Source organism: Leopardus geoffroyi, chromosome A1 (assembly GCF_018350155.1).
Source record: "Leopardus geoffroyi isolate Oge1 chromosome A1, O.geoffroyi_Oge1_pat1.0, whole genome shotgun sequence".
NCBI lineage: Eukaryota > Metazoa > Chordata > Mammalia > Carnivora > Felidae > Leopardus > Leopardus geoffroyi.
In genome coordinates, this window is record NC_059326.1 from 24,048,623 (window position 1) to 24,076,107 (window position 27,485).

At 39.0% G+C, this 27,485-nt stretch overlaps 1 protein-coding gene across 1 annotated transcript; it reads left to right on the top strand.

Annotated features, from left to right (window-relative positions):
* Window positions 1-236: 236 nt before the first annotated feature.
* Window positions 237-27,485, top strand: LOC123597461 (non-POU domain-containing octamer-binding protein-like). Its single transcript, XM_045476287.1, is given in 5 exon segments — window positions 237-244; window positions 1,679-1,682; window positions 20,263-20,273; window positions 25,914-27,154; window positions 27,157-27,485. Coding segments are annotated over 2 exon segments (1,392 nt in total). The 5' UTR covers window positions 237-244; window positions 1,679-1,682; window positions 20,263-20,273; window positions 25,914-25,923; the 3' UTR covers window positions 27,318-27,485.

Below are 27,485 nucleotides of genomic sequence, written 5' to 3' on the forward strand. Positions count from 1 at the left end.
TCACCTGATAGCCAGCTGCAAATCGGAATGTGCAAAGAAGGAAGAGGTTGAAGGAGACCCAGAGGGAAGGCTCAGACCTAGATTCTAGACTCCATTGTCCTGCAACATAAAGACAACTCCATGATCCCTAAGTGAATGGACTAAACCTCAGCTACCTTAACTACGCTCATTCCTCTTTCTCCAGTAACCTGTTAGAAGAGCAAGGAAGCCATATGCACGGATTGCCATTTTGGAGTCAGACGTGGTTCTAGACACTTTACTTGTGTTCACTTAGTTTTGTCTCATGAAAGCATGACATTTCCATTTTTCAGAGTAAAATGAGGCCAAGGGGAGTTTTATCATTTGTAGTAAACAGTCAAGGATTCAACCCCAAACCTTGCTGCTTCCAAAGGTCTGCCTCTTCTGCTATCCCTCACTGAGGCCCCCCCTGTCAGTATGCTAATGATGGAGTCCAGCTTCCTAGTGGAAGTCCTGAATAGTGGCACAAGTGGCAGCTGGCTCTCATTCCTGGGCCCCAAAGACCATGGCAGTTTTCTAAGACATACAAGCATAGCTGGATGGATGCACTCGGCACATTTGTTGAGCTCTGTACTCTTTGACGGAGCACGTTCGCTTCGTCAGTCTGATTATGAGCTCTTTGTCAGGAAATTCAGCTTTTGGTCGAAGTAGAGACAGGATAGTGATCCTCCTGTGTCTGTATTCATTTATGTTCATTAAGTTATTTATGTGCCACTCCAGGAAGGGCCAGTATTAATATTCTGACCTGGCAAAAAGCAAAAATTATTACCTCAGTAATGTGAAACCAATCATGCACAATTTCAACTATAATTAGAACACAGAGTGAGATCACAAGTCAGTCTCCCTTTTGCTCTTTCCAGTATTGTTTTGTGTGGTCCATTAAGAATGAAAGTCAGATCGAGAGTGGTTCCATCCTGTGAACCCTCCAAGACTCAATGGGCTGTTTAGTCCAGTGCCTTAAAGAGCATGAAGAGCTGTGTGCCCAGCAACATGGTTCCAACGTCTACAATACACTTAAGCAGTGTTTCTCTATAAATACAAAGTCAAACGGAGGACTGTTGTAATTTTCAGTATAATTCAGGCCAAATGTTTCCTATATGAATACTTAGCCGGTCATTACTGAGTGGAGAATCCTGTTGGAACCATATTGCTAATGGTCTCAACTCTCCATTTTGGATTTCCCAGACAGAGCTTTAAGAGGCCAAGGCCTCGCTAATCAGTGCAATAAATCAGTATGCCCTTTAACTTCTTAAAGCTTCCCTCGTGTCCCTCCAAAGATGGAAGCAGACTAACATGGCTTGCAGAAAGGTATTGCTTTTTGGTCCATACACTGGATCCACCTATTTTTGTGTAAGAAATGTGTTAATAAAGAAATGAAGCAATTTATGAACCTCTTGACCTCTCTACTTCTTACTACCTCTGATACTCTTGAATTATAAACAAAATGAGTGATTTTAATACAGCCAGCATATGATTACATTCCACCCCCTAAGAAGTCCATTCTATGTCACCTCCAGATGCTATTTGAGTTGTGTGCACAATGAATATTCTTGATAATCCGATGAAGCATATTTGTGACATGGCCTATATTGTGTGCTTAGAAGACAAAAGGCACAGCTTTTTCTATCAGGTGATTGGAGAGCTACAACATTAAGTAAAGTGCTGTGATCTTCTAAAAAATTTATACAAGTTGACGAAGAAAAGATACATCCCTATAAGAATATCCCTTAATCCCTTTAGCAACTGAGTAGATCATGTTCAAGGGCAGGTCTTACACAAGATTATATCAAAATCCTTGACTATCCCCCCATCCTGTCTCTCCAGGGATGTCATTCTTTGTGTGCCTTATTAGAACAAAACTCAAGATTTTTAACATCTTAATACTTGCATAGCACTCAGTTTATAAAGCATTTTAACGCATATCATCTCATTTCACCTTCTGAACACCACCCTGATATGGACAGATAATACTGTCCATATTTTATAAAAGAGGAGAAAGTGAGGCTCAGAAATGGTAAGTGATTTATCCAAAATCATACTCAGTACTGCCTCTGTTCTGCCCCACCAGCGCCCTCCATGAAATGTTGGTACAGACGGGACTATCAGAGCTGATCCTTTCACATCTGGGCTTTCCCACCCCCAGTCCTTCAGAGTCAGGTATTTTAAGATTTTGAGACCTAGCACAGGCCTTAAGAAATTAACAAGGTTATGTTTCTTTACTGGAAATTAATTTCTCCTCTCATTCCCTTTGCAATCCATAAGGTATAAGTAACATAAAGATGCTTACTGCAATCAGCAACCTGAAAGACTGATGAGTGGTGAGTAAGACCCTGAATGGCAACCAATGGTCATTTCCACTCTATGTACCTTGGGTTTTTTCACAAATGCAACAGACATTTGGCTTTTGCCTTACTTGTCTACTTCCTTATGTAACTGACTTTAGGCGATTATATAACATGAAGAGTGTGATTCAGTACGCTGTTATTTCCTACTTAGTATTATCAGAAGCCATCAAAGAAAACACCGTCGGTACACTCCAGAAAGCAATCTTTTGATATTCTATTTATAAATCTTGCATTTTCCTGTGAAAAGGAATCAAAACTAAAATTGTCACACATAAGATTGTAAAGTGGTAATTATTGATTTTTATGAAAAACATTCATCTCCAGAATGTTTTATGTGACTGAAAGCTAAGCAAAAAAAAAAAATTATATATATTATAATTATATATAATTATATATATAATAATATATATATATAAAATGAAACTCATGATCCATGTACAACAGATGTGCCACAGATAACATTACCTAAGACATCAGCCTGGACACTTAATAGCTACTTCCTTAAAATTCTTCCGCAAAATGCTATTAAAAGAGAACATTAATTTTTATTCATGAGTATTGGTATAGTGTACACGTAAAATAATCCTGTAGATTTTTTCCCTACAAATTCTGTAGTAGCACATGTGAAAATATGTTGGGAACTGAAGGAAAAAATCTTTTTCCTCAGTGAACAGAGAGAACCATTAAAAGTTATGGATATGCTTCACAAGAAAATCTGAAGCATCCCAAAGAACCGTTTATAAAACCAACCAAAGAAGAGGAATAAAAACCACTAAACACAGGGAGTTCACCAAAGATGGTTTGTTTTTCTTGGTTTTTGGGGGGCTTTTGATCCTGTGATGATTACTTGCCAGTGCCTTTGTGCAAAGTTATAATCACAATGACTTTCTTCTTTTCCTAAGATTTATCTGTTTACCTAAGGCAAGCAATCATTCAATTGCCACTACTCCAGAATCGTATCTCAAACTCCTAGCCATTTGCCAAACTTCCCTTTTTTTACCCTTGCCAGCTTCCTTGGTTCTTTCCTCTTATTTAGGAAGTCCAATCTTTGAGAATTGTTTTACATGGATTTATTTTGCTACCTGATTGATGCAATCAACAACCTCATCCCTAAAGACTGCTTCCTTTGTGTATCACCATCTCCCACCCCACTCTCTCCACAGCAAAGTTTCCTTATCCATTATGGGAGTACAGGATAGTAGCATTTGAACCACAAATTTTAAATTGTCAGCGTATGTTAAGAATTTAGCACCTAAACTGTTACAGACAAATCATTATCTGCCAAAAGAATGCTCTCAAGTTGAAAGGAAGCCCTACTTTCTACTTATGAGAGATTAACTTGAAGTGTTCAACCAAATCACAAGTTCTGCAAGCATTTGCTTTCTTTTTCAACATACAGATCTAGGTCTCCACAGAGTTTGTGGTCATGTCTATTTTGAAGCCTAAGCCCTACATTCATCTTTGCATAACTGATTTCTAAACTTGTAGGTACACCGAGAGAAAGGTCAGAGGGAAATAAAAAAAATAATTCATGGCTTGGACAAAATCATTACTTCAGGGAGGTTACAGCAATTTTCAGGTGTACAAGGTGTCCTAGCAAGTCGAAGGGAATTTCATGGCCACATATCTCCTAAACGAAAACGTGAGACAGACTTAAGAACGTCTTTGCTGGGTTAAAAGGAAATGAACCAAAGGTAGGGCTTTTCTTTATCAGAAACAAAAAAATTCAAGCTTTCTTGGTGCCCAAATTTGATCATACTGGAACTTCCATCTTCATAGGTCAATATAAAGAGAAGACTGTCAAAGAATAAAAGAAAAAAATATATAGTACAGGGCACCTATATGCCAAGCCCCCTAACAAGATTCAAATCTACGACTTACACGGGCTTCCAAATAGGCACAGACACTAGAATAAACTTATCAGAATGTAATGGGAGTCAGAAAGCAGCCGACTTTTGACTTCATCTCAGGTCATGATCTAACGGTTTGTGGGATTGAGCCCCACGGTGGGCTCTGTGCTGACATGTGGAGCCTACTTAGGATTCTCTCCCTCTCTCTCTCTCTGCCCTCCCCCCCTTGCATGCACACACACACATTCTCTCTCAAAATAAGTATTTTTTAAAAGGTAATAGGCAAAAAAGGGGAACAGCAAAAATATCTTAAGATCTAAATAACCCAAGTAAAATGTTATGAAGCCTGAGACTTCTTTAACATATCCAAGAGAAGTCAGATAGGGACAGAAAATTGGCCATGAGTTGCTAATTGATTAAACTGGGTGATGTATACCTATATTTCATTACAAGTACTCCTTTCCCTGCTTTTATGTATATCGTAAAATACTAAGTAAAAAAAAATACTAGTTTGATAGATTTCTAAAGAGAGCAAGACTGAGATCTGCACTTAATAGGATAACTGGTCAAAAAGAATAATTAAAATGATTGCAATGCCCTTTAAAACTAAAATGGTACCCAGACCCAATCCAGATGTAGTACATATGTGCCAAGTGAAAACTCAAGATTAATTCTGATCACTGTACCTTAAATTATTTGCTCAAAATTGGTTCCTAGTTGTATAGGAAGTGACTGAATATATCCATCTGTTAAAGTACAATTTATTTTTCTGATTTCTGGAGAAGATGTGTGATGTATAATTGCTTTAAGTGGATTAAGTCCTGAGTTCAACCTTCACACTTTGAGAGACCGAATATTCTGTTTGTTGAGAGATCATTCTCCACCAGTTTTTTTGTTTGTTTGTTTCTATGTCTTGCCAACAAAGACGCAGACTATTCTTTAAGATTATCTTTTCAAGGATTTTTGTGTAGGAACAGCCTTGAAAGATAGAAATAATTTCTCCCTCTGAATAAAAGAGCCAACAGGTCTACCTCCTATTATTAAAGTTTGGGGTTCCTCAGACTCAGGTTTCTAACACAACTTGTGAGGACTGGGTCTCAGCAAATCATCATGCCTGAGTATGATGCTCAAGATCCTTGCTATGCCACGAGTAATAAATTTCTTTGTCTCTGTCCCAGGCATCTCATGTCTTTTGCTAGCACCAACAAAACAGTAAGAAGATAATCTATTAGCTTGCTAGTAGAATAAAATCTCAGGCCCTTCACAAATCTGGAGCCTGCTAAATTGAAATGATAAATATACTGTGCCTGGCATGAAAGTGACCTGTACTGAGACTGAATGCTAAGGAGGCTTCAACTGAATTCGTTTTAAAGGACTCTAGTTAAACATTAGCAATGCCTGCCAAGCAAGCCAGCAGGTAAGCTGCAGTGTGCACACCATTAATGCTGACAAAGTTACTTGTGTCAGTGCCAGCTACACAGAAAATGCTCAGTAAATGATTACTAAACTGAAATGCTTGCTAAAATTCTAGAATTTAATTCTAAATTTTAGTGTATTGAACCCTGAAGAGTCACGTATAAATTTCGGCACTAAGTTTGATTTTTTTTTAATTAGAGTTTCTTTAAAAATTAAGTAGAAAAACAAGGAAGGCATTTTACATGCCACAAGATAAAAGTACTGAAACTCCTTTTAAAAAATAGGAACTTCAAATTTTCATTGCTATTCAAAGATAATTAGAAAAAACAAATTATCCTAAGTAATCTTTATTAAGTTCTAAATAACTTTAAAAGATGCTAAAATTGAAGTCTCATGTGTTACATCAAAATGTTTGCCAACTTCTCATGCATCTACAATGTTCTATTTTTCTTGGTATATATACATAGCCAAGGTTCTCAAAATAATTTGGAGACAATATATTTAGGGTCAAACCAGGACAGGTGTTCCAACAACAGTGATAAAGGGGATACTTTTTATTATCCATGATGAATAAGGTACTTCTTCTCAATGGGTTAATCAAGAGATTTTAAGGGGGGAAAAATGGCTTGACTTTGGATTTCTCTACCATTGCACTTACTTGACACAAGTTCATTTCCTAGAATGCCATAAAGATGACACCAAAAAATGGAAGAAAAGGGGAAATCTTACTACACCCAATCCAAAGAATACAACACCTTTAATTAGTCTTTTTTTAGGGAAGCATTTAGTTGGTAAGTCCACAGACCTGCAAACCTGCTGTTTCTACCAAAGGGGTGTGTAAAGATGGGATATTAATTTTACTTTAGTGGATGCAGGCCTGGACGCTCCCACTACCCCCTCACTTCAAAAAGAGAAGGAGAAGGTATCAGTGGCAATGGCCATTAAAAAGTATGAGTGTCAATTTATTATGCATTTCACATGTTGTTATTCACTGTTTAGAAATTGTTATAAACACATTTTTTGCTTGACGGCATTTGATTTCAAGCATGTACAGTAAATCCTCAGCAGAAACTCCGATTAAATGATCACGGTTTGAGATATTCCCAAGATTCCTGCTTCAAGCAGGTAAACTACTTACTAAATTGGGCAAGACTGTGGGAATAATAGGGAGGAAAGACCTTATGTAATATATAAGTAAAGATAAAATATGAAATTGAAGTAAACATGAAATATATATTTTTAACATGTCCAGCATCATGGAGATGCCTTCAATGAAGATAATTTGAGATTTGTCAAAATACAGATAGAATCTAAGGGAACCTGGGTGGCTCAGTTGGTTAAGCATCTAAGTCTTGATTTGGGCTCAGGTCATGATCTCATGATCTCAGGGTTGTGGGGCTGAGACCAATGTTGACCTCCATACTGAGTGTGGAGCCTGCCAGGGATTCTCTCTCTCCCAGTCTCTCTATGCCCCTCCCCTGCTCACACACATGCTTACATCCTCTCTCTCAAATAAACATTAAACACACACACACACACACAGAGCACAGAGAGAGAGAGAGAGAGAGAGAGAGAGAGAGAGAGACAGAGAGAGACGGAATCTAAAGCCCCGATAATGAAATTAACTACAGAATGAGAGAAAGGATTTCTGTACTGAGTCATATATTACTCCAATACTGCAGTCTGGTAGCAGGAGCTAAGGAAATAGAAAAGGGATGTCCAGTGAACAAGGATATATCAAGGAGATGGTCTCAAAGATGGAGGAACCAATGTCAATCAGTTTTTGATGGATTATCCAGAATAAGAAGTTAAAGGATTTTCAAAGATGGACTTATCTAGTAACCTTAGGGGGGAAAAGTTTCTACATATGGAAAGAACAAAATGAGTACAATAATGAAAAAGCATACAAGGAAAGAAAATGTGTACACAAAATTTTTGAGAATTTAGGCAACAGAGAATAATGAAATAGTTGAAGGGGGAGAGAGTGTCAATGAAGGGTCTTTTGTGACTGAAATAATAGAAGTTGAATATACAGAAAAGACGGGCTATTCTTGAAGTAACAAAGTCCTTAGGATAATGAAAATGGAAGGGATCCTAAACACACATGGTCATTTTATATGCAGGAGCAAAGGATAAGTGGATGAAGGTACATTCACATATGTAGATTTAAAGATGGCAGGATGTGGAAAGAGCTCAATAATATTTTCTTCAGTGACATAGAAAACAAGGTATCAGATAAAATGACGATTGGGGTCTAAATGCAAATTTTGAGAAGAGAGTTACAGTATGCAATTTTCATTACAGAGGATGGAAGAGTGAGCTTCTTAGAGAAATAGATTTGTAGTAATAGGACTGCTCAGCATTGGCAGCTAACATGGCTTTACAGTATACTATTTCCCTTCACATGCATGGCATCTCCTTTTAACGAAACGAAGAGTTTATTTAAATGGGTCGGTTATACTTTATGGCAATGGTATGTTATAGTGTTATTCTTAATTTTGGCAGCTTTCAACTATTTTCCCTTTGTACATGTCAAGGATTGATTGACTAGTTCTAGATTATTTTGAACCTTTAGGCCCTCAGAGATTTAGAAGTAGTAGCCAAGTTAGGGTCAAGATTCCCTGGAAGTCTGGTACTGAAGCGATAGCTTCACTGAGTCATGTAATTTTGGGCCTCACCATCCACAGAACTAGGTAAATGATGACTCTGAGACAAGGTAGTGCTCTTGGGCTTTTGAACAGGGATTTGTAAGGAAGGTGGAAAAGTAATAATTTGGTGATCACAGATATTAGCCTTTTTCAGCAACTGAAAGCAGACTAACCATGTTACTAAAGAACATACATGGAACAAAGCAATACTAAGGCATAAAAGAGACTGGCCAAGACTTCATGTCTCCTGCTGCTCTCATTAAGGGCTTTTTATGTAGAGACACCTTCTGTTTTTGCAAAAGTCAACATGTTTTCACCCCATGACCCTGTCCTCTGGTGATAGCCAGCTGAATTAGTATAGGACTATGACCTAGTAGTGGCCTACAATGGCACTGGACATGAATCTCAGAGTAAAAGTGCTGAAAGATAACTAGTTTTAACAATCATGTACTCGTTTTTGAGATTTTTTTTCTTAAATTAACAACAAAAAGAAAGACTCTGATATAAGCCATGGCAACATTTTTCTAAATACTTCTCCTGACACAAAGCAAGCAAAAAAAGCTTCTGAACAGAAAGGAAACAATCAACAAAACAAACAAACAACAACAAAGACACAACCTCCTGAATGGGAGAAGACATTTCCAAGCGATATATCCAATAAAGGCTTAGTATTCAAAATATAAAAAGAACTTCTATAACTCAAAACCAAAACAAAAGAAGATCCAATTTAAAATGGGAAGAAGATGGGGCGCCTGGGTGGCGCAGTCGGTTAAGTGTCCGACTTCAGCCAGGTCACGATCTCGCGGTCTGTGAGTTCGAGCCCCGCGTCGGGCTCTGGGCTGATGGCTCAGAGCCTGGAGCCTGTTTCCGATTCTGTGTCTCCCTCTCTCTCTGCCCCTCCCCCGTTCATGCTCTCTCTCTCTCTGTCCCAAAAATAAATAAACGTTGAAAAAAAAAATTTTTAATGGGAAGAAGACACAGACACTTATCCAAAGATAGCATACAGATAGCCAATAGACACACAAAAGGATTCTCATCACTCATCATCAGTGAAATGCAAATCAAAATCACAGTGAGATACTACATCACACCTGTCAGCATGGCTAAAACCAAAAGACAACACGAAACAAGTGTTGGCAAGGATGTGGAGAAAAAGGAAACTTTATGCGCTTTTGGTGGGAACACAAACTGGTACAGCCGCTTTGGAAAAGGGGATGAAGATGCCTCAAAATGTTAATAATGCAATTACTGTATGATCCAGGAATTCTACTTTGGGTATTTATCCAAAGAATATGAAAACACTAATTCAAACAGATACATGCATCCCTATGTTTATTGCAGCGTTATTTACAATAGCCAAATTATGGAAACAACCCGTGTGTCCATTGACAGATGCATGGATAAAGAAAACATAGTATACACGTAACATGGAGCATTACTCAGCCATAAAAAATGAAAAGCTGCCATTTCCAACAACATGGATGGATCTAAAGGATATAACGTCAACTGAAGTCAGTCAGAGAAAGACAAATACCATATGATTTCACTCATGTGGAATTTAAGAAATAAAAGAGAAACCAAAAAAATAGGCTTTTAAATATAGAGAATTGATGGTTACCACAGGGGGGTGAATGAGAGGATAGGTGAAATAGATGAAAGGCATTAGGAGTATACTTACCGTGGTGGGCAATGAGTAACGTACAGAATTGTTGAATTGTACACCTGATGCTACTGTAACACTGTGTTAATTATGCAGGAATCAGAATGTTTTTATGTTTTTAAACGAGCAAGCTGAGCTATTAGTGGAGAGAACGTAAGCCAAATGATATACAGATGTTTGCAGGAAGAACAGTAATAGAACACAGAAATCTGTTAATTCCTGGTATCAAGTGATAACTTGGTTGTATGTGTCTATTCCTTATCAGCACCTGAGAATTCTGGGAATCTTTCTCATAGTACAAAAATTGACTTAAGGACTACCTTCCACATTCTTGAGATAGACTGTTACAAATGGGCCTGTAAAGATTCCCACCTTCCTATGTGCATGACATGTGTCATCTGCTCCTCCATTGACCCCAGTTATCCATGTGAGCCATGGAACATTAGCAAGCAGGATGTCATCTGAGGCTTGATGCAGATTTATACAGTGAGGCTTGTCTTTTTCAAACACTTTCCCTTGAAAGCCAGGCACTATGGCATAAAGGAGCTAAAATTAGACTACTGAATGGTGACAGGCCATATGGAGAGAAGCCCCAAAGAATGAGAGGCCATCTTGTATGTTCCAACACCAGTAAGTTCCCAGGTGAATCTGTCATGTGAGTGACCCCAACTATACTGATATGTAGCTCAAGAATACTTAGCTGAGCCAGTAACCCACGCAATTATGACAACCAACTGCAATTGTTACTAAGCCAGTGGGTTTTTCAAGGCATTTTTTTTTTACACAACAATGGATTATTGAAACACTTACATTAACTTGGATAAACTTCCATAAACAGCTGCTCTATTCAAAGACAGAAGCAAACATACTAGATTAGAAATTCGAGAAACCTGAATTAAAGTTCTTACTCTATTACTTAGTTCTGTAAATAAGGTTTTCTAGGCTCATTTTTTTTTTCCTATCAGCACTTCTGTCCTGCCTGCCCTAATAGATCATCCTCACATGTTCCAACAGCTCAGTAAATACTTATGTACTAAGTACAAGAATGAGTGAAATCTGTGCCAGTTTGCTAGGACTGCCATAATAAAATACCAGACTTGTGGTTTAAACAACCGCAATTAATTTTCTCACATTGCTGGAGGCTACAAGTCCAAGATCAAGGTGTCAGCAGATTTGGTTTCTCCTGAGGCCTCTGTCCTTGGCTTGCAGATGACCACCTTCTTCCTATGTGCTTACATTGCCTTTTCTATGTGTGCACACGTCTCTGGTGTCTCTCTCTCTTCTTACAAGGACACAAGTCCTACTGGATTAAGTCCCTAATGACCTCAGTAACTTGGTCATCTCTTTGAAGGCCCTATCTGCAAAAACGGTTACATTCTCAAGTAATGAGGGTTGGGACTTCACCATGTGAATTTTGAGAGGGACCCAATTCGGCCCCTAACAATAGTCTAATATAAATGACCTTAGGAACTCTGAATAATTATGCTAATATCCAATTCTGCTATTAAGTTTCCATAAGCAAGAAACAAAGCCCATAATAAAAAACTTGAGAAATGATACAAGGGAACTAGATCCTGAACCACAGGTGATACATAAGTGGTACTGAGTTTGTTAATGTCAGGTAGCAACTACTGATTTCCTGTTTCTGCATGGTCACAGCTTCCTGGGCAAAGAGTGGTGGCAGCCTGGTTAAAGGATGGTAAATGACAAACAAGTCTGAGAAGTTAAACGTAGAGCTAGCTGGAGAAATTTACTAGTTTCTCTTCCCAGGAGCCATTTGTTTACATTCCACAGAGTAACAGACCTAGGCACTTTGGTTGGTCTCTTTAGAAAGGATTTGTTTACATTCCATACGATAAAAGCTAAAAAGTATTCTTTCTGTCTGAAAGTGACAAAAGATAGCTGTGCAAGCAGTTCCTCTATAAACTCCAAAATTCCTCATCTTAGACCTCCTCTCCTTAAAACCACTGTGTATACAGGAGATAGGTGGCTTTACCATGTTGTTTCTAGAGAGAATGGGTCCCAGGAATGGGCACAGATGTTCTGTAAGTAAATAATTCTTCTGTTCTCTATTCCAGAAACCTCATGTTTCCTGTCAAGGTAAAATACACACACACACACACACACACACACACACACACACACACACACACACAAAGTAGGTAAAAATACTTGAAACAACATTTCTTTAATAGTATATCGTCAAATACTAGAGCCTTAACAATTTTCCCCCTTTCAGACAGACAAGTCCATCCACTAAAGTGGCTTCATTTTTATTTTTTAATCTTTAGTTTTTACAAATCTTGGACAGCTTTTTACTGGTCCAAATTTTTAGCTTATCTTTTACAATAAGCACAAGAAATTATATTATCGAGAGGCTTCTGGTTTTGTTGGTGTGAAGGTAATATGAGAACAAGGATCAGGGTTGTTTGTGGGACATTCTATCGACATGTTGCCTGAGACTCACCCCGTTGTCTTTAAACCGGTGCCTAACACTACAACTTCCGACAAATACATCCCCAACTCTGGGCTAATAAGACAGACAGCCCTACCAATATTCTCATTAATTTTTTTTTTATCTTGTGCAGATTTTAATTAGAAAAAGATAATATCAACTATTATATATATTTTTTAAAGCCTTGACTCCAAGGTGACAGAGTAGTGGTACTTTCAGTTGCTCCTCCAACTGTGCAACTTTTCTGCTTTTTCAAATCTCATGACAAATATGATAGACTCCCTTGCTTCAGCAGCCTCTTATATCCTTTAGCAAATACCTAATAAAAAAATTAATGAAATTAAAGTGCTGCTGAAGTAAATGTATTTAAAGAAAGTATATCCTTACATTTGGCAACAGACTCATTGCCCACAGATAAACACCAAGGCAAACTTCTCAGGGCTTATCTTCAAATGCAATCCACTTTCTACCTACTAACCATGTGTTTCTAAAACTTCTCTCAGGTTTGACTTTGAGAGGATCTTGGGTTATCTAAACCAATTATCGTCAAAAATTTACATATTCTCGTAGATGTATGTGCCTCCTAAATAAACAAGTAAAATGGGTTCATGATCTTAGAAATCCATTTATTCCATCAACGACACTCTCATTGTTAGAAAATCCTTCTTTATGTTGAACCAAAATTGGGGGGCCTCGGTGGCACAGTCGGTTAAGCTTCCAACTCTTGGTTTCAGCTCAGGTTATGATTTCATGGCTTCGTGGGTTTGAGCCCCCTCAGACTCTGTGCCAACAGCTCCGAGCCTGCTTGGGATTCCCTCCGCCCCTCCCCCACTCATGCTGTCTCTCTCAAGATAAATAAACATTAAAAAAAATTGAACCAAAATTTACATTTCCAAAAATACATCCATTGATCCTAAGTCTGGCCTATGAATCATAAAAAATTAAGTCCTTTTTCCCCCACTAATTATCTCTTCAGATAATTGAAGGTCATTGCCATGTCTGTTTTAACCTTCTTCTTCAGTTAGTTATTGATTCTAATGTCCCAATCAGTGTTCCTTCATGCTCTTTTGGATCAAAGTTTTCTACACTTTGGACTCATCTGACGATGCCTGGACACCTACACCAAGATCAAACTCTACAGCATTAAGTGGGTTTATCTTTCAAATATTACAGACACCTGGCCTTGGGACCTACAAGCTTTTCAGAGCTAAATATATGTAAAAGTGATATTGACTCCAAAGTATTAAAGAAAATTTTAAAAACTGAAATAAAATGTTAGATATCTACAAAACCTATCACTTGCCAGATTAAATTTATGTTCATTACAAAATAATTACATATGCAAACAATGAGTAGGTTTTTCTCACTTGCCAATAATTTCCAAATATGCACAACTGTAGAGAAATGAGAGCTCGTTATAAATTATTATAGTCAAATCTCTTTAAAAAAATTTTTTTATTAGTTTTCTTTTTTTTGAGAGGCAGAGAGAGACAGAGCACAAGTGGGGGAGGGGAAGACAGAGAGGAAGACACAGAATCCGAAGCAGACTCCAGGCTCTGAGCTGCCAGCACAGAGCCCGACACGGGGCTCGAACTCACGAGCTGTGAGATCATGACCTGAGCCTAAGTCGAATGCTCAACCCACTGAGCCACCCAGGGGCCCCTAGCCAAATCTCTTTAGAAGTCAAAAGCAGATCTGCGGGTGCCTGGGTGGCTCAGTTGTTTGAGTGTCAGAAGTAGGCTCAGGTCACAATCTTGCCATTTTTGAGTTCAAGCCCCACGTGGGGCTTTATGCTGACAGCTCAGAACCTGGAGCCCTTTCAGATTCTGTTCCTCCCTGTCTGTGCCCGTCCATTGCTTGCGCACACTCTCTCAAAATTAAGTAAACATTAAAAATTTTTTTAATTAAAAAATTTAAAAGTCAAAAGCAAATCTCAAAAATCTTCACAAGACATAAACAATTTACATGTATACAATCTTAATGATACTTGCATTTTGACTTAAAGTCAAGGAATTCGACAGAATTGTAGGAATCTATAAAGGTCTTAAAAGTGGCCCTTAAAATTATAAAGGAAAACCTCAGTAAGAATCCCCTGAGGGATTTATCTTGCATGCAGTGTTCTGGACCCACTCAGCCCTAAGAGTCCAGTGTTTCAGGGCTGACTTTAATCACAAACTTCCAGGTCCTACCCTAACTTTTGCTGATTATTTAGTCACCCTTATCTGACTTCTGACCTGCAACCTGTTTCTGATCAATTACACTGACATTTATATCCCTCCACTAGCTGTAAGCACTCAGTCCTCAGTTACTGCTTGAGTGCCCCAACTATAGACCAAAAATAAACAGATTTTAATTTAAATTGTATCCACAATATATACCAATAGAAAAGTGACAAGGCAAATTGTCAAAGTAAAATCTTTCCCAGCAGCCGCAGTACTAAAGTACCATATATATATATATATATATATATATATATATATATATATATATATAAAATACCATATATATATAATACCATATATATATCATACCATATATATATATATATATATAATATTTTTTTTTCCTTTTTGCTCCATGATTCCAGCTTTAATTGCCTTAGCAGCTGAAACTGCTACCCTCAGTGCAGAAGTGAAGCTCACCCCTCCAAGGAAGAGGAACAAGTGTCCAAAACCGAAGTGGGGGTTAATTATAGCTCAAACAATTTATCTCTGGAGTCATGGCTACAAGATCCTGAAGTATAGCGTCTCATTTCTTGAGCCACTTAAATAAGCAGGGAATACAAAGATCTTTTTAAAAACTTCTACCAAGCCAGGGAACGTTGCCCATTTTTTTTCCTAGTGGTAGATTTTGGTTAGTCATTTTTCTAAAAATGATTCTAGCACTTACTATGCCTTAAATGGTCTCCAAGGAACCTGAAATGGTGACGGAGTCTCCTTAAATACAACTGGGGGTATGACGTAGAGTCCAAGAATTATGGAGTTCAATAAATATTAGTGAATTTTAATAATATCAAAAATATCCCTATAGGATATGCAGCTTATCTGATTTTTATATGATTTTTTACAGGACAAGTTCATCTCTTGTAGAAAATGACACAGCCCTGATACCATTTTCTGAAGACAAATATTTATCATTGTGAAACTTTTTGTTTTTAAAGCAATTTCTTCTTTCTTAAATTAAAATCAACTTCTTGGAAATCAAATATATCTATTTAAGGCCGTAATGCAAAAAACAAAACAACCCTTGGGGACGATTTTTATTATTAGACTTGTCAATGTATCTGTCCTCTGCTAAAAATAAACTAAGCAGAGTGCTAAAAGACAACTTTGGCAAGAGAACATAATTACTGAACATTCAGAATGGAACATTTATAAAAATAAACACTGGACACATGCCTCGGCCCATATAGAAATTGGGCCTGGTTCTGTGTAAAGTTGCCACATTGAACACATCCAACCAATCTTGCTATAGATTTAGCAACCCCCAAAAGAGCTATATACAATGAGTTCTCTTTTTTTTACAAGCATAAACTAACATGACAAGAAGAAAAAGATGCAATAACAGAATTTTGGTCAGTAACCTGATTTACCCAGTATATGCTCAAAAAGCTCAGAATTCAGCCCTTCCTAGGGTAGAGCTCCAGGGGAAATGCTAAGATTGGTTTAAAAACATATGAGAACCATTAGATTCCTACATTACATACTCATGCTACTGCGTTGCTGCCCCTTCCCTGGTACAGAATGCTGGACATTTATCCTCTGGAGAAAATAAAGTACAGATCTCTGCACTGAGGGGAAAACACACAGATAAAGACAGAGCTACCTCACTGCAAACAAGGGAGATTATCACACTTGGGCCTGGTCAATGCTGAGATCCCCAGGTTGATTCTGCCACTTGGCTCCCTAAACAATGGTGGTCCTCCCTGTCAGTCTCCAGGCAAGGGGTTCCAAGAATCTTCATGGGAAATCCACTCAGCCTAACAAGAAATAGCCAAAGATACCAACTTCCACATCTGGGGTTTCCTCAACAGTGAGACCAACCTGAAGTGAGGGGCACCAAAGGAAATCCCACTGAACTTTCCGTCACTTTTGCTAGCCCCTACCCTTCTACGAGCAGACAACCAAAAATCACCAGACACCTCACATATGCCTCTCAGATGGATACCAAAAGACAAACAGAAGAAAAAAACTTAGAAACAGACTGTCAAGGGATAAGAAAATTCCAAGGCAAAAGGAAATTCCAAACCATTACTATTAATACCCTCAGAGAGGTAAGAGAAGGATCGTATACATGAAAGAATTCAATCATCCAATAAGAAACATTTAAAGCAGCAGTTTTAAACCTTTTTAGTATAAATATTCCTTACCTAAATACTTTCAAAAATTGTTGGCCCCCCAAAGCTTTTGTTTTTGTAGGTTATCAGTATGTATCTTATTAGAAGTGAAACCAAATTTAAAAATATGTATTCCACATAACCAAATATTATGTAGGATATTTAAGTAAAAACAAAAGTAATGCATTTTTATGAAAAAATATTTTACAAAACAAAAAATCATCAGTGACAATCGTTACTTTGCTTTAGATTTTTTTCAATTCTCTTTAATGTCTAGCTTAATAAAAGACAGCTGGATTCTCACATCTGTTTCCACATTCCATCTGTTACAGATCATCCAATATTCACTTAAATAATTTTAGAAAAAGAAAACAAAGGATATCATTATAGAAATGATTCAACAGAGTTTGTCAGAACTAAAGACATGAGTTCCAGATTGAAAAATTCCATCAAATGTCTAAGTCACAGAATAAAACTAGAGACACTAGTCTACGTCATTGTAGACATTTCAGAATCTGAGCTGAAGATCATACGAGTCTCCAGAGAGAAAAAGATTAAGTCAAACGTGAAGGATCAGGAAATAGAAAAACCTCAAATTTCTCAATGGCAATTCTGGAATCTAAATGGAACAACGTCTCCAAAATACTGAAAGATAATTATTTATAACCAAACTGCCATCAAGTTTAAGGACAGAAGAGAAACATTTATAGCAACACAAGATCCCAGAATGTTTTTCTTCATACTATTCCCAGAAAACTACCAGAAAATGTGTTCCTATAAAACAAGTCCTTAAACCACATATTAAAAACAAAGGGACACAAGAAACAGAAGACATGGGAACCTGGGTGGCTCAGTTTGTTGAACACCCAACTTTGGCTCAGGTTATGATCTTGAGGTTCATGAGTTCAAGCCCTACATCAGTGTACAGCCTGTTTGGGATTGTCTCTCTCCCTCTTTCTCTGCCTCTCCCCTGCTCGCTCTCTTTCTCAAAATAAATAATAAACTTAAATAATTTTAAAAAACAAACAGAAGATTCCCAAGGTAACACATCTGTGACACAGGTATAGAAAGCAAACAGCCGGAAGGAAACAGATCAGAAATCATCAAGAGAGACTTCTATAAATAGATAAACCTGTGTGCACAGAGAATATATTTAGACAACTGTTACAAAGTATGTGATTAATATCACAAATATAGAAAGATAAGCAAACATACATAATTACTAATGCCAGGAAAGACCAAAAGTTGTATGTGAAGGAAATATGATCATAGCTTACTAACTTAGCTCTAAATAACATGTCCATAGTTTTTGTTTTTTTTTTTTTTTTTTAAATTTTTTTTTTCAACGTTTATTTATTTTTGGGACAGAGAGAGACAGAGCATGAACGGGGGAGGGGCAGAGAGAGAGGGAGACACAGAATCGGAAACAGGCTCCAGGCTCCGAGCCATCAGCCCAGAGCCTGACGCGGGGCTGGAAATCACGGACCGCGAGATCGTGACCTGGCTGAAGTCGGACGCTTAACCGACTGCGCCACCCAGGCGCCCCAACATGTCCATAGTTAATGTAAGATTTAACAGAAGTTACATTCTAGTTATATTGAGTCAACAGAGTAGGGAAAGGCAAGTATGCCTGTCAAGGTAAAAAGGGAAAAATTTGGTAGTTCCTGATCTTCCAAGTGTCAATCAACAGAAAATATTAAAAATTGATGTAAGAAGAAAAGTAGTGGGACACCTGAGTGGCTCAGTTAAGTGTTAACTCATAGCGTGTGACTCCTGATTTTGGCTCAGGTTGTGATCTCACAAACCCTGAGATGATGTCCCATTTGGAGCTCCGCACTGATAGGGGGGACACTGCTTGGGATCCTCTGTCTACCTCTTTTTCTCTGCCCCTCCCCGGCCCGCTCATTCTCCCTCAAAATAATAAATAAACTTGAAACAAGAAAAAAGAAAAAAAAAGTAGTAATACACACATATTATATATAGACATGGAAGTAAACTGCAAAACCTTAGGCAAAAATATTCTAAGAAGGTACCTCTGTAGAAAAGGAAATAAGGTTACTTTGCATCCTACCAATCTTGCATAGTTATTTGACCCTTTCATTGTATAAACAGGATGAAACACAACATTTTTAACATCATACAAGCTTCAAAAAGCAAAATAAAGTGCATTTCAAAAAAGCAGCCTTTGGGGGAAATAAAGTTAACACTATAGTCCAGTTTTGGTTAGGTCTTAAACATTTGAGTTTTTGAGGAGAGTGAACACATATACCACAAATTGAAGCTAATGTCCTTAAACATTATGTCTTTGCTAAATTCCATTATCCCATGTGAATTGCAACAATGAAAATTCGCCAGGCAATATAATCATAGGAACCTAAAAATTTTGATAATTATTTTCTAAGCTAACAATAAAATTCGAGAAGGAATCCTGTCATTACTGCTTTATAAAGGCTTGTTTCCTTAGTATGATTGTTTCAAAGATCGAATACATATTAAAGCTAAAAGCTAATCTCATACACAATCTTACTAAAGATAAAACCAAGGAAAAATTTTATTGCATCTGATATAGATTATGGTATTATCTCACTCTTAGGTATTTTGGTTTCCTTTCCACTATTGGCCACATAATAAGATCTCAATAGATCCTAATATTAACAATGATACACTTGAAGGCAATTCTGCTAAAAACCATATGTCAGTCTTTGTTCCAAATCATGTTTGTTCCAAATACTTTGTTAGGCGGTCCAGAAAAAGGGGATGTGTACCCTAAAAAGCCTAGACTCATGCTTGGACTACTTCTCTGGTTAGTCGTAAGTTCATAAGCAACTGGTTTCATTCTTCTCATTAAATTTCAGTATGCCCTACTTGCTGTCAATCATCCAAGTTACCCTGGAACAGAACTAGAGTAGCTCACTCCCTGGGAAGAAACAGACATCACATTTCCCAAGCACGGCAGTGGGATAGGCTTCTCTGAGTTTGACTGAAAGACATTCCTTTAGCTCATACACTCACAGGCAAGTGCTTTGAAGGAAACTCTCCTGAAGCTGTACTAAAATGGAAATGGAGGGAGTCTAAGAAGCCATATACAAGGAGGTTCTGTGATTCACTACTGTTTTATGTCAATGGGAATGAGACATGATGGGTCCTCAGCCACAATGATAGAGAATGATGAAGAACAGGAAAAGGCCCATTCATGGTGGGACAGGGCCTCAGGAACCACTATGGTGAAAAGTGAAGAAGCAACAAGAAAAACAGCAAACAGGGGCACCTGGGCAGCTCGGTCACTTAAGCGTCTGACTTTGGCTCAGGTCATGATCTCCAGGTTTGTGAGTTCGAACCCCGCATCGGGCTCTGTGCTGACAGCTCAAAGCCTGAAGCCTGCTTTGGATTCTGTCTCTCTGTCAAAACTAAATAAAATTACAGAAAAAGAAAACATGGGATTGAAATCAAAGACCTAAGTTGAAATATCAGGTCTAATCGTTTCTAGCTGTCTTGTCTAAATTACTTGTCCAGCAAGTAATTTATCCTTTTAAGCTTCAGTTCTTGTTAGTGAAGTTACAAAGTTAATACCTGTTTTTAATTTAATATAATTCCTATAAAGCTCGAAAGCAGTAGGCTCTGTGTATTGTTGTAGTAGTATTAAGGCACAGCTATCTCAGGTCAGGTTAATTTCAGTTATGATGCACAAAGTGCTCTCTCTTGATTTGAAGCACACCAAGTCTCAACGGCAGCATTTAAAATTCTGGTGTCACGTAGGAGGGCTGGTCACTAGATCAATTGATATTGACGTAGTAGCCCGGACAGGACACCAAGGTCCGGGAAGAAGTTAGACACAATACTACTTCTCAACTCCCCTGGTTTCCATAAAGACAGATGATAGGCATAATAACAGCACCCCTAAAGAGATCGACATCCTCATGCCTGACACCTAGCAAATATTATATGTGACTTGACAGTTATGATTAAGGATCATGAAATGGGGCAAGTATCCTGGAAGGTCTCCATTGGTGGGCCAACGTCATCACAAGTGTTTTTTAAAGGCTGGAGGGTCAGAGTCAGAGACACGACAAGGGAAGCAGAAATTGAAGTGATGCCATTAGTGGAAGGGAGCCATTAGCCCAGCAATGTGGGCAGCCATTACGAGCTGGAAAATTCTCTGCGAGAGCCTCAAGAATGCACCCTGCAGACTTCTTGATATTAGCCCAGGAGACCCACTTTCAGACTTTCGACCCCCAAAATTCTAAGGTACTTGTGTTGTCTGAGGTCACTAAGCTTATCACAATTTGTCACAGCAGCAATAGGAATACAGACTTTCCCATAACACCCCTGGCCTGTCCCCACTCCTTACTCTTCTCCCTAGAGTTTCACTGAGAAGCCATATAGTTAACTCAGCCTCTTCTTACTCCCTTCCTCCTAGGGGCAGCCCTTGCAGGAAGCATATACCTCCCTGGGGTTCTCCAGGCCATTGCTTCTACAGGCACCAACCCCCGTGCAGGGTGGGTGGAAGGTGTGCGGTCTTTCAGCACTGCCTATGTTTGGATGAGTATCCAGTTCTGGAGGTTGGTATAGGGAACCCACCAAAGAAGCAAATGTAAACCATAACCTCTGATCCAGCTATAATCACTAATAAAGCTAATGGATTCACCCCCACCTGTCTACTTTACTTCTCACATGATTCAGAACTCAGGTGGACAAAGCGAAAGAACCCCGTTTCAAGCATTGAGATTCTCAAAATGCTAACATAGAGATTCAATTCTTAGGAGAGGAAATGGGGACAGAAAGATAGCCCTTTTATTCAGACAATATAGAAGGCTGAGATTGATATATTTAAGAGTCAACATGGAAGACAGACTGCTATCCTCAAGGTATCCTTTTACAAGTAAGGATTTTAAATCCTTAATCTACCTGCACCTAAAACCACCTGCACCTCAGACTGCAGGTGGAAGTGATCAGTGGGTCTGGCTTTCGAACATTAGAGAAAGCAAGACTACAGCTGGCATTCTGGACACACAGCTCAGAAAAAACCTAAAGAGCTAGCCTAAAATGTATGCACGGTCTTTTTTTCAGATAGGCAAATATCATACCACAAGAAGGTGAGTTGGCATTTTCAGTTTTGAAAAGAAGGAAAGGCAATCACCCTCAAATTTCTCAACCAATTTCACAAGATGGTGCTCTGATGATTCCATCATGAGAATTCTCTTTGAGGCTACAAAGAGAACTTGGAGACAAACACACATATGAAGCAGTTCTTTGGGGTCTAATTATTGCTGATTTTGTTAGAGCAAATATATGAAATTCCATTCCACTCCCAAATAACATGGAGATACTCATCATCCTCATGATAGGCATAAAGCAAACAAACATTTTGTATCTATTTTTATTTTTTCAGTCAGCATAACATATTGATAAGACCATTAAGAGACATTGATTGAAATTATCATTTCACCAAGTTAGGAAAGCACTTCCCAGCTGTGGATTGATCCCTGAAGAGCCTGCTCTAATGATCTCCATCATTATCGCAGCTAGGAACAGCCCATGGGGAGCCTCAGCCCCCAGGGTAAGAATTTACAGCCCAAATGAAATTTCATTACTCAATAAAGTAGAAAGCAACTAAGTCTAAGATCATCGCTCCTTCCTTCTCTTCTTTGTTCATTCAGTTTTTAGAACCCTCCCTAACTTACTGCATTCCAGAGAACAACTCAACGAAATCAGTTCCTCTCTGAAGAGTAATTTGGAGTGTGTGGTTAACTGGGTGAAATGCAGACCATACAGAAAACTAAGTCGATAGAGAAGGTGGACGTATAGCTAAGAGCAAGAGCTCTGCCTTGGAAAGTGGCAACACAGAAGAAATGGGAGGAATAAACTCCTTCTCTGTTTCTCTGTAAAAAAGAGAAAAAGATTTTGTAAATAATTAGTTTTGAAGAAGCATTTCAGTAGGCTCCATGGCATCTGAAAAGAGCACTGTTATGTGCACAGACTGACTTGAGTTACTCAAGATTAAGTCACATTATAAAGAGGAGTTTGGTTATAAGCAAATTCCCATTTTTAGACAGTAGGAAAGAAGCTTAGTACATGTTAAGTCATCAGCTTTGAAATTAATTGGAATAATGTAGTCTTTAAGGAAATGATGTATGGTCAAGGAGCTTTTTTATCTGTTCATTTAAGTCCACAGGAAATGAAGACCCTGGGAGGGATCCTTTCCAACCAGGGTCATGTTGGTGGACATTAGATAGAAGAATGTTCATGATATCAAGTTCTATCACAGGAAAGTATGAGAAATTTAAATATATATTATCTACAAAATGTACAGTCCCTTTTTTAATTTCATCTACCTTAGTACTTTGGTTTATTCAACATACATTTATTGAGCACCTACTATATGCCAGGCTGAGAGGCTCAGAAATACATTAAAATACAAAGACCTTGCCTTTAAGACACTTGATATATCTAAGACAAACATGTAGAGCAGAGGGAAGAGTATCTGTGCTAGCTACTCTTGGCCTTGAGGCATGCTAGTCACCATTCCAAGTGTCATCCTGGTTTGTCAACTGCTAGTTACTGGTCTGCAAGGAATTCAACACAAAGTGAGACTATACCTTTAGAAAATTTTATGTAAGGTTGAAATTGCTGCCATATCTAAGCATATGATCACTTTTCTAGTAATTCGTTTATTTTGTATGTTACATAACTTCAGACCATAACATATTTGTAATTAAAATACATATATATGTGAATATGTATATGTATGTACATGTGTATATGTGTATATATACATACATGTACATATAACCAGTCCTTAAGCACAGAGCTTTTGAGAAACACTACTTAACATTTTAGAGAGTTCATATCAGAACTAAGTTAATCTGTGCAAATAGCATCACTTTAGAATCCTTTCCTACCCCACCCTCACAATTCACTCCAAAAGATTAGGTAAATGTTCTTATAACAACTCATTGCAAAGTCCAGAAATATGCCTAAAAACTTTCTTTTAGCTTATAGCCTGGGAGCATGCTGGCTATCTAGGATCATTAGACAAACTTTATTTGTCCTGCTCAGTATCTTTAAATTTTTTTATCCCCTATTGAAAATTTACAAAATTTCAAAAACAAATCTAGATAATTGTCTTTTCTTAGAAAATAAGAAAATGTGGGAACACAGGCCTATAGCCCACAGGATTGTGATCCAAAGAAATGGAACCCAGGGGCACTTCGGTGGCTCAGTCGGTTTAGCATCCAGGTTTGGCACAGGTCATGATTTCACGGTTCATGAATTTGAGCCCTGCATCTGTGCTGACATCTCAGAGCCTGGAGCCTGCTTTGAATTCTGTGTCTCCCTCTCTCTCTGCCCCTTCCCCGCTTGTACTCTGTTTCTTTCTCTCTCTCTCTCTCTGTCTCAAAAATAAACATTAAAAAAGAAAGAAAAAAATGGTACCCAAATCTCTCCTTTGAGTTGCATACTTGTCCTCTGTAGACATTTGAATTTAGCACATTTACTTTTCTTCATTTCCTTGGTCTCTTTGGGGATGTCAGTACATCCCAGCTCATCCCCTATAGCTATCTTGCCTATAACTTTTTGCGGCCCAAATAGGAAACTAGGGACCCCTGTGGTAAATAAAATATGGACAGGTTGTAATTTTCAAAAGCAGAATACTAGTTTTGGTTCAAGAAATTCTGAGGTGATGGGGAAAATGAGAAGTTTTCCAAATACCACTCATTAGAGATAATCCCTAAAAAGTTGGATGGTAAAAACCATACACTCCTGGAGTTTAACAGGGAAGAAATTTTGTCTATCAAACTGAACTCCTAGAAGAAAAACTTGAGAAACTATCCTTTTCTTCATAGCGTCTCCTAATTTCATGAAGATTTATTCACTAAACAAATGTTTATGTAGTACTTGCTATGTAGCAATCCTATACACCATGGATTCAGTTGTGGACAAAATTAAGTCCCCACCGTTATGGAACTTACATTCCAATCAAGAGACAGAGACAATAAACACCCCCCAAAAAGTATGAATAAGTAATATAATTTCAGACAGTAATTATGGTGAAGAAAATAAAAGAATGGTGATTTCAGACAGTAATTATGGTGAAGAATATGACATGACTGGGTATTTGTATCAGGGAGAAGTGGTCCTCTATAGTGGTTGGCAAAGGACTCAAAAAAGATGATGTTTTATTATAAGACAAAAATTAGGAGAAGACACCCACATGGACATTTTGTGGGACATAAAAAGTCACAAAAAAGAAGGAAATGGGGAACTGGCAAGGACATATTTAAGGTGGTCAGCCAGAATGATGAAATGAAGAAAAACAGATGGTCGACTCAAGCACCTACAGGTAGTCTGGTACACAACCTCAAGAAGAGAACTGACAGGGGAGCCTGGGTGGCGCAGTCGGTTAAGCGTCCCACTTCAGCCAGGTCACGATCTCGCGGTCCGTGAGTTCAAGCCCCGCGTCGGGCTCTGGGCTGATGGCTCAGAGCCTGGAGCCTTTTTCCCATTCTGTGTCTCCCTCTCTCTCTGCCCCTCCCCCGTTCATGCTCTGTCTCTCTCTGTCCCAAAAATAAATAAACGTTGAAAAAAAAATTAAAAAAAAAAAAAAAAAAAAAGAAGAGAACTGACAAAGAGATTTCCAGGCTAAGGAAAGAGCACACAGGTCCTGAAATAGGAGCGAGTTTGAAATGTCATGGAACTTATAAAGGTTTGCACATGTTTCTTATTCTTCTTTGGAGGACTTTTTCTAAATTTCCCCAGGATTCTCAGCAAACCACTACTGATAGGACAAATTGTCATCTACTGACTTTAGCTTAGTCCTTATTATTTCTGCCATGTTTTCACCTTTGCTTCTTCTCCATGCCACTCCCCAGTACCTGATAACATCCCTGTCAGCACCATCATCACTAGGACCGAAGTCTAAGACAAAAGTTTGAATTTACTGCCAAGTGATATACCAAGTAATGACAGTGAGTCAGGTATGTGACATCCAGGCACAAAATGGGAGTGGTATTTGAAGATTTGTCCTAATTCTATTGTGCACATTTTAATAACCCATGTCTTAAAGGCCCCTGATGAATTTCAATGGTACAGGAAAACTTTTGAAAATTATGTGATGGTAGTTTTTTTCCTCCGGACAGTAGGGGCTGTGTAGCATCGCCATTACTCTGAGGAGAGAACAGTCGGTAGAGGGGTGCAAAAATGCAGAGCAATAAAACCTTTAACTTGGAGAAGCAAAACCATACTCCAAGGAAGCATCATCAGCATCACCACCAGCAGCACCAGCAACAGCAACAGCCACCACCGCCACCAATACCTGCAAGTGGGCAACAAGCCAGCAGCCAAAATGAAGGCTTGACTATTGACCTGAAGAATTTTAGGAAACCAGGAGAGAAGACCTTCACCCAACGTAGCCAGCTCTTTGTGGGCAATCTTCCTCCTGACATCACTGAGGAGGAGATGAGGAAACTATTCGAGAAATACAGGAAGGCAGGCGAAGTCTTCATTCATAAGGATAAGGGCTTTGGCTTTATCCGCTTGGAAACACGAACCCTAGCAGAGATTGCCAAAGTAGAGCTGGACAACATGCCACTTCGCGGAAAGCAGCTGCGTGTGCGCTTTGCCTGCCATAGTGCATCGCTCACAGTCCGAAACCTTCCGCAGTATGTTTCTAACGAACTGCTGGAGAAAGCCTTTTCTGTGTTTGGCCAAGTGGAAAGGGCTGTAGTCATCGTGGATGATAGAGGAAGGCCCTCAGGAAAAGGCATTGGTGAATTCTCAGGGAAGCCAGCTGCTTGGAAAGCTCTGGACAGGTGCAGTGAAGGCTCCTTCCTGTTAACCACATTTCCTCGGCCTGTGACTGTGGAACCCATGGACCAGTTGGATGATGAAGAGCGACTTCCAGAGAAGCTGGTTATAAAGAACCAGCAATTTCATAAGGAGCGAGAACAGCCACCCAGATTTGCACAGCCTGGCCCCTTTGAGTATGAGTATGCCATGCGCTGGAAGGCACTCATTGAGATGGAGAAGCAGCAGCAGGACCAAGTGGACCGCAACATCAGGGAAGCTCGTGAGAAGCTGGAGATGGAGGCTGCTCGCCATGAGCACCAAGTCATGTTAATGAGACAGGATTTGATGAGGCATCAAGAAGAACTCCGGAGGATGGAAGAGCTGCACAACCAAGAAGTGCAAAAACGAAAGCAACTGGAGCTCAGGCAGGAGGAAGAGCGCAGGCGCCGTGAAGAAGAGATGCGGCGGCAACAGGAAGAAATGATGCGGCGACAGCAGGAAGGATTCAAGGGAACATTCCCTGATGCGAGAGAACAGGAGATACGGATGGGCCAGATGGCCATGGGAGGTGCTATGGGCATAAACAACAGAGGCGCCATGCCCCCTGCTCCAGTGCCAGCTGGTACCCCAGCTCCTCCAGGACCTTGATGCCAGATGGAACCTTGGGATTGACCCCACCAACAACTGAACGCTTTGGCCAGGCTGCTACCGTGGAAGGAATTGGGGCCATTGGTGGAACCCCTCCTGCATTCAACCGTGCAGCTCCTGGAGCTGAATTTGCTCCAAACAAACGTCGGCGATACTAATAAAAATTTCAGTGTCTAGTTTCCCAAAAACCCTCAAAAGAAAGACCCTTTTTGGACTAGCCAGAATTCTGCCCTGGAAAAAGTGTTAGGGATTCCTCCCAATAGTTAGGTCTTCCTTGCCTGTACTACTCTAAGGGAGTATGCTGGAGGCTGAGGGCAAGGGAGGGG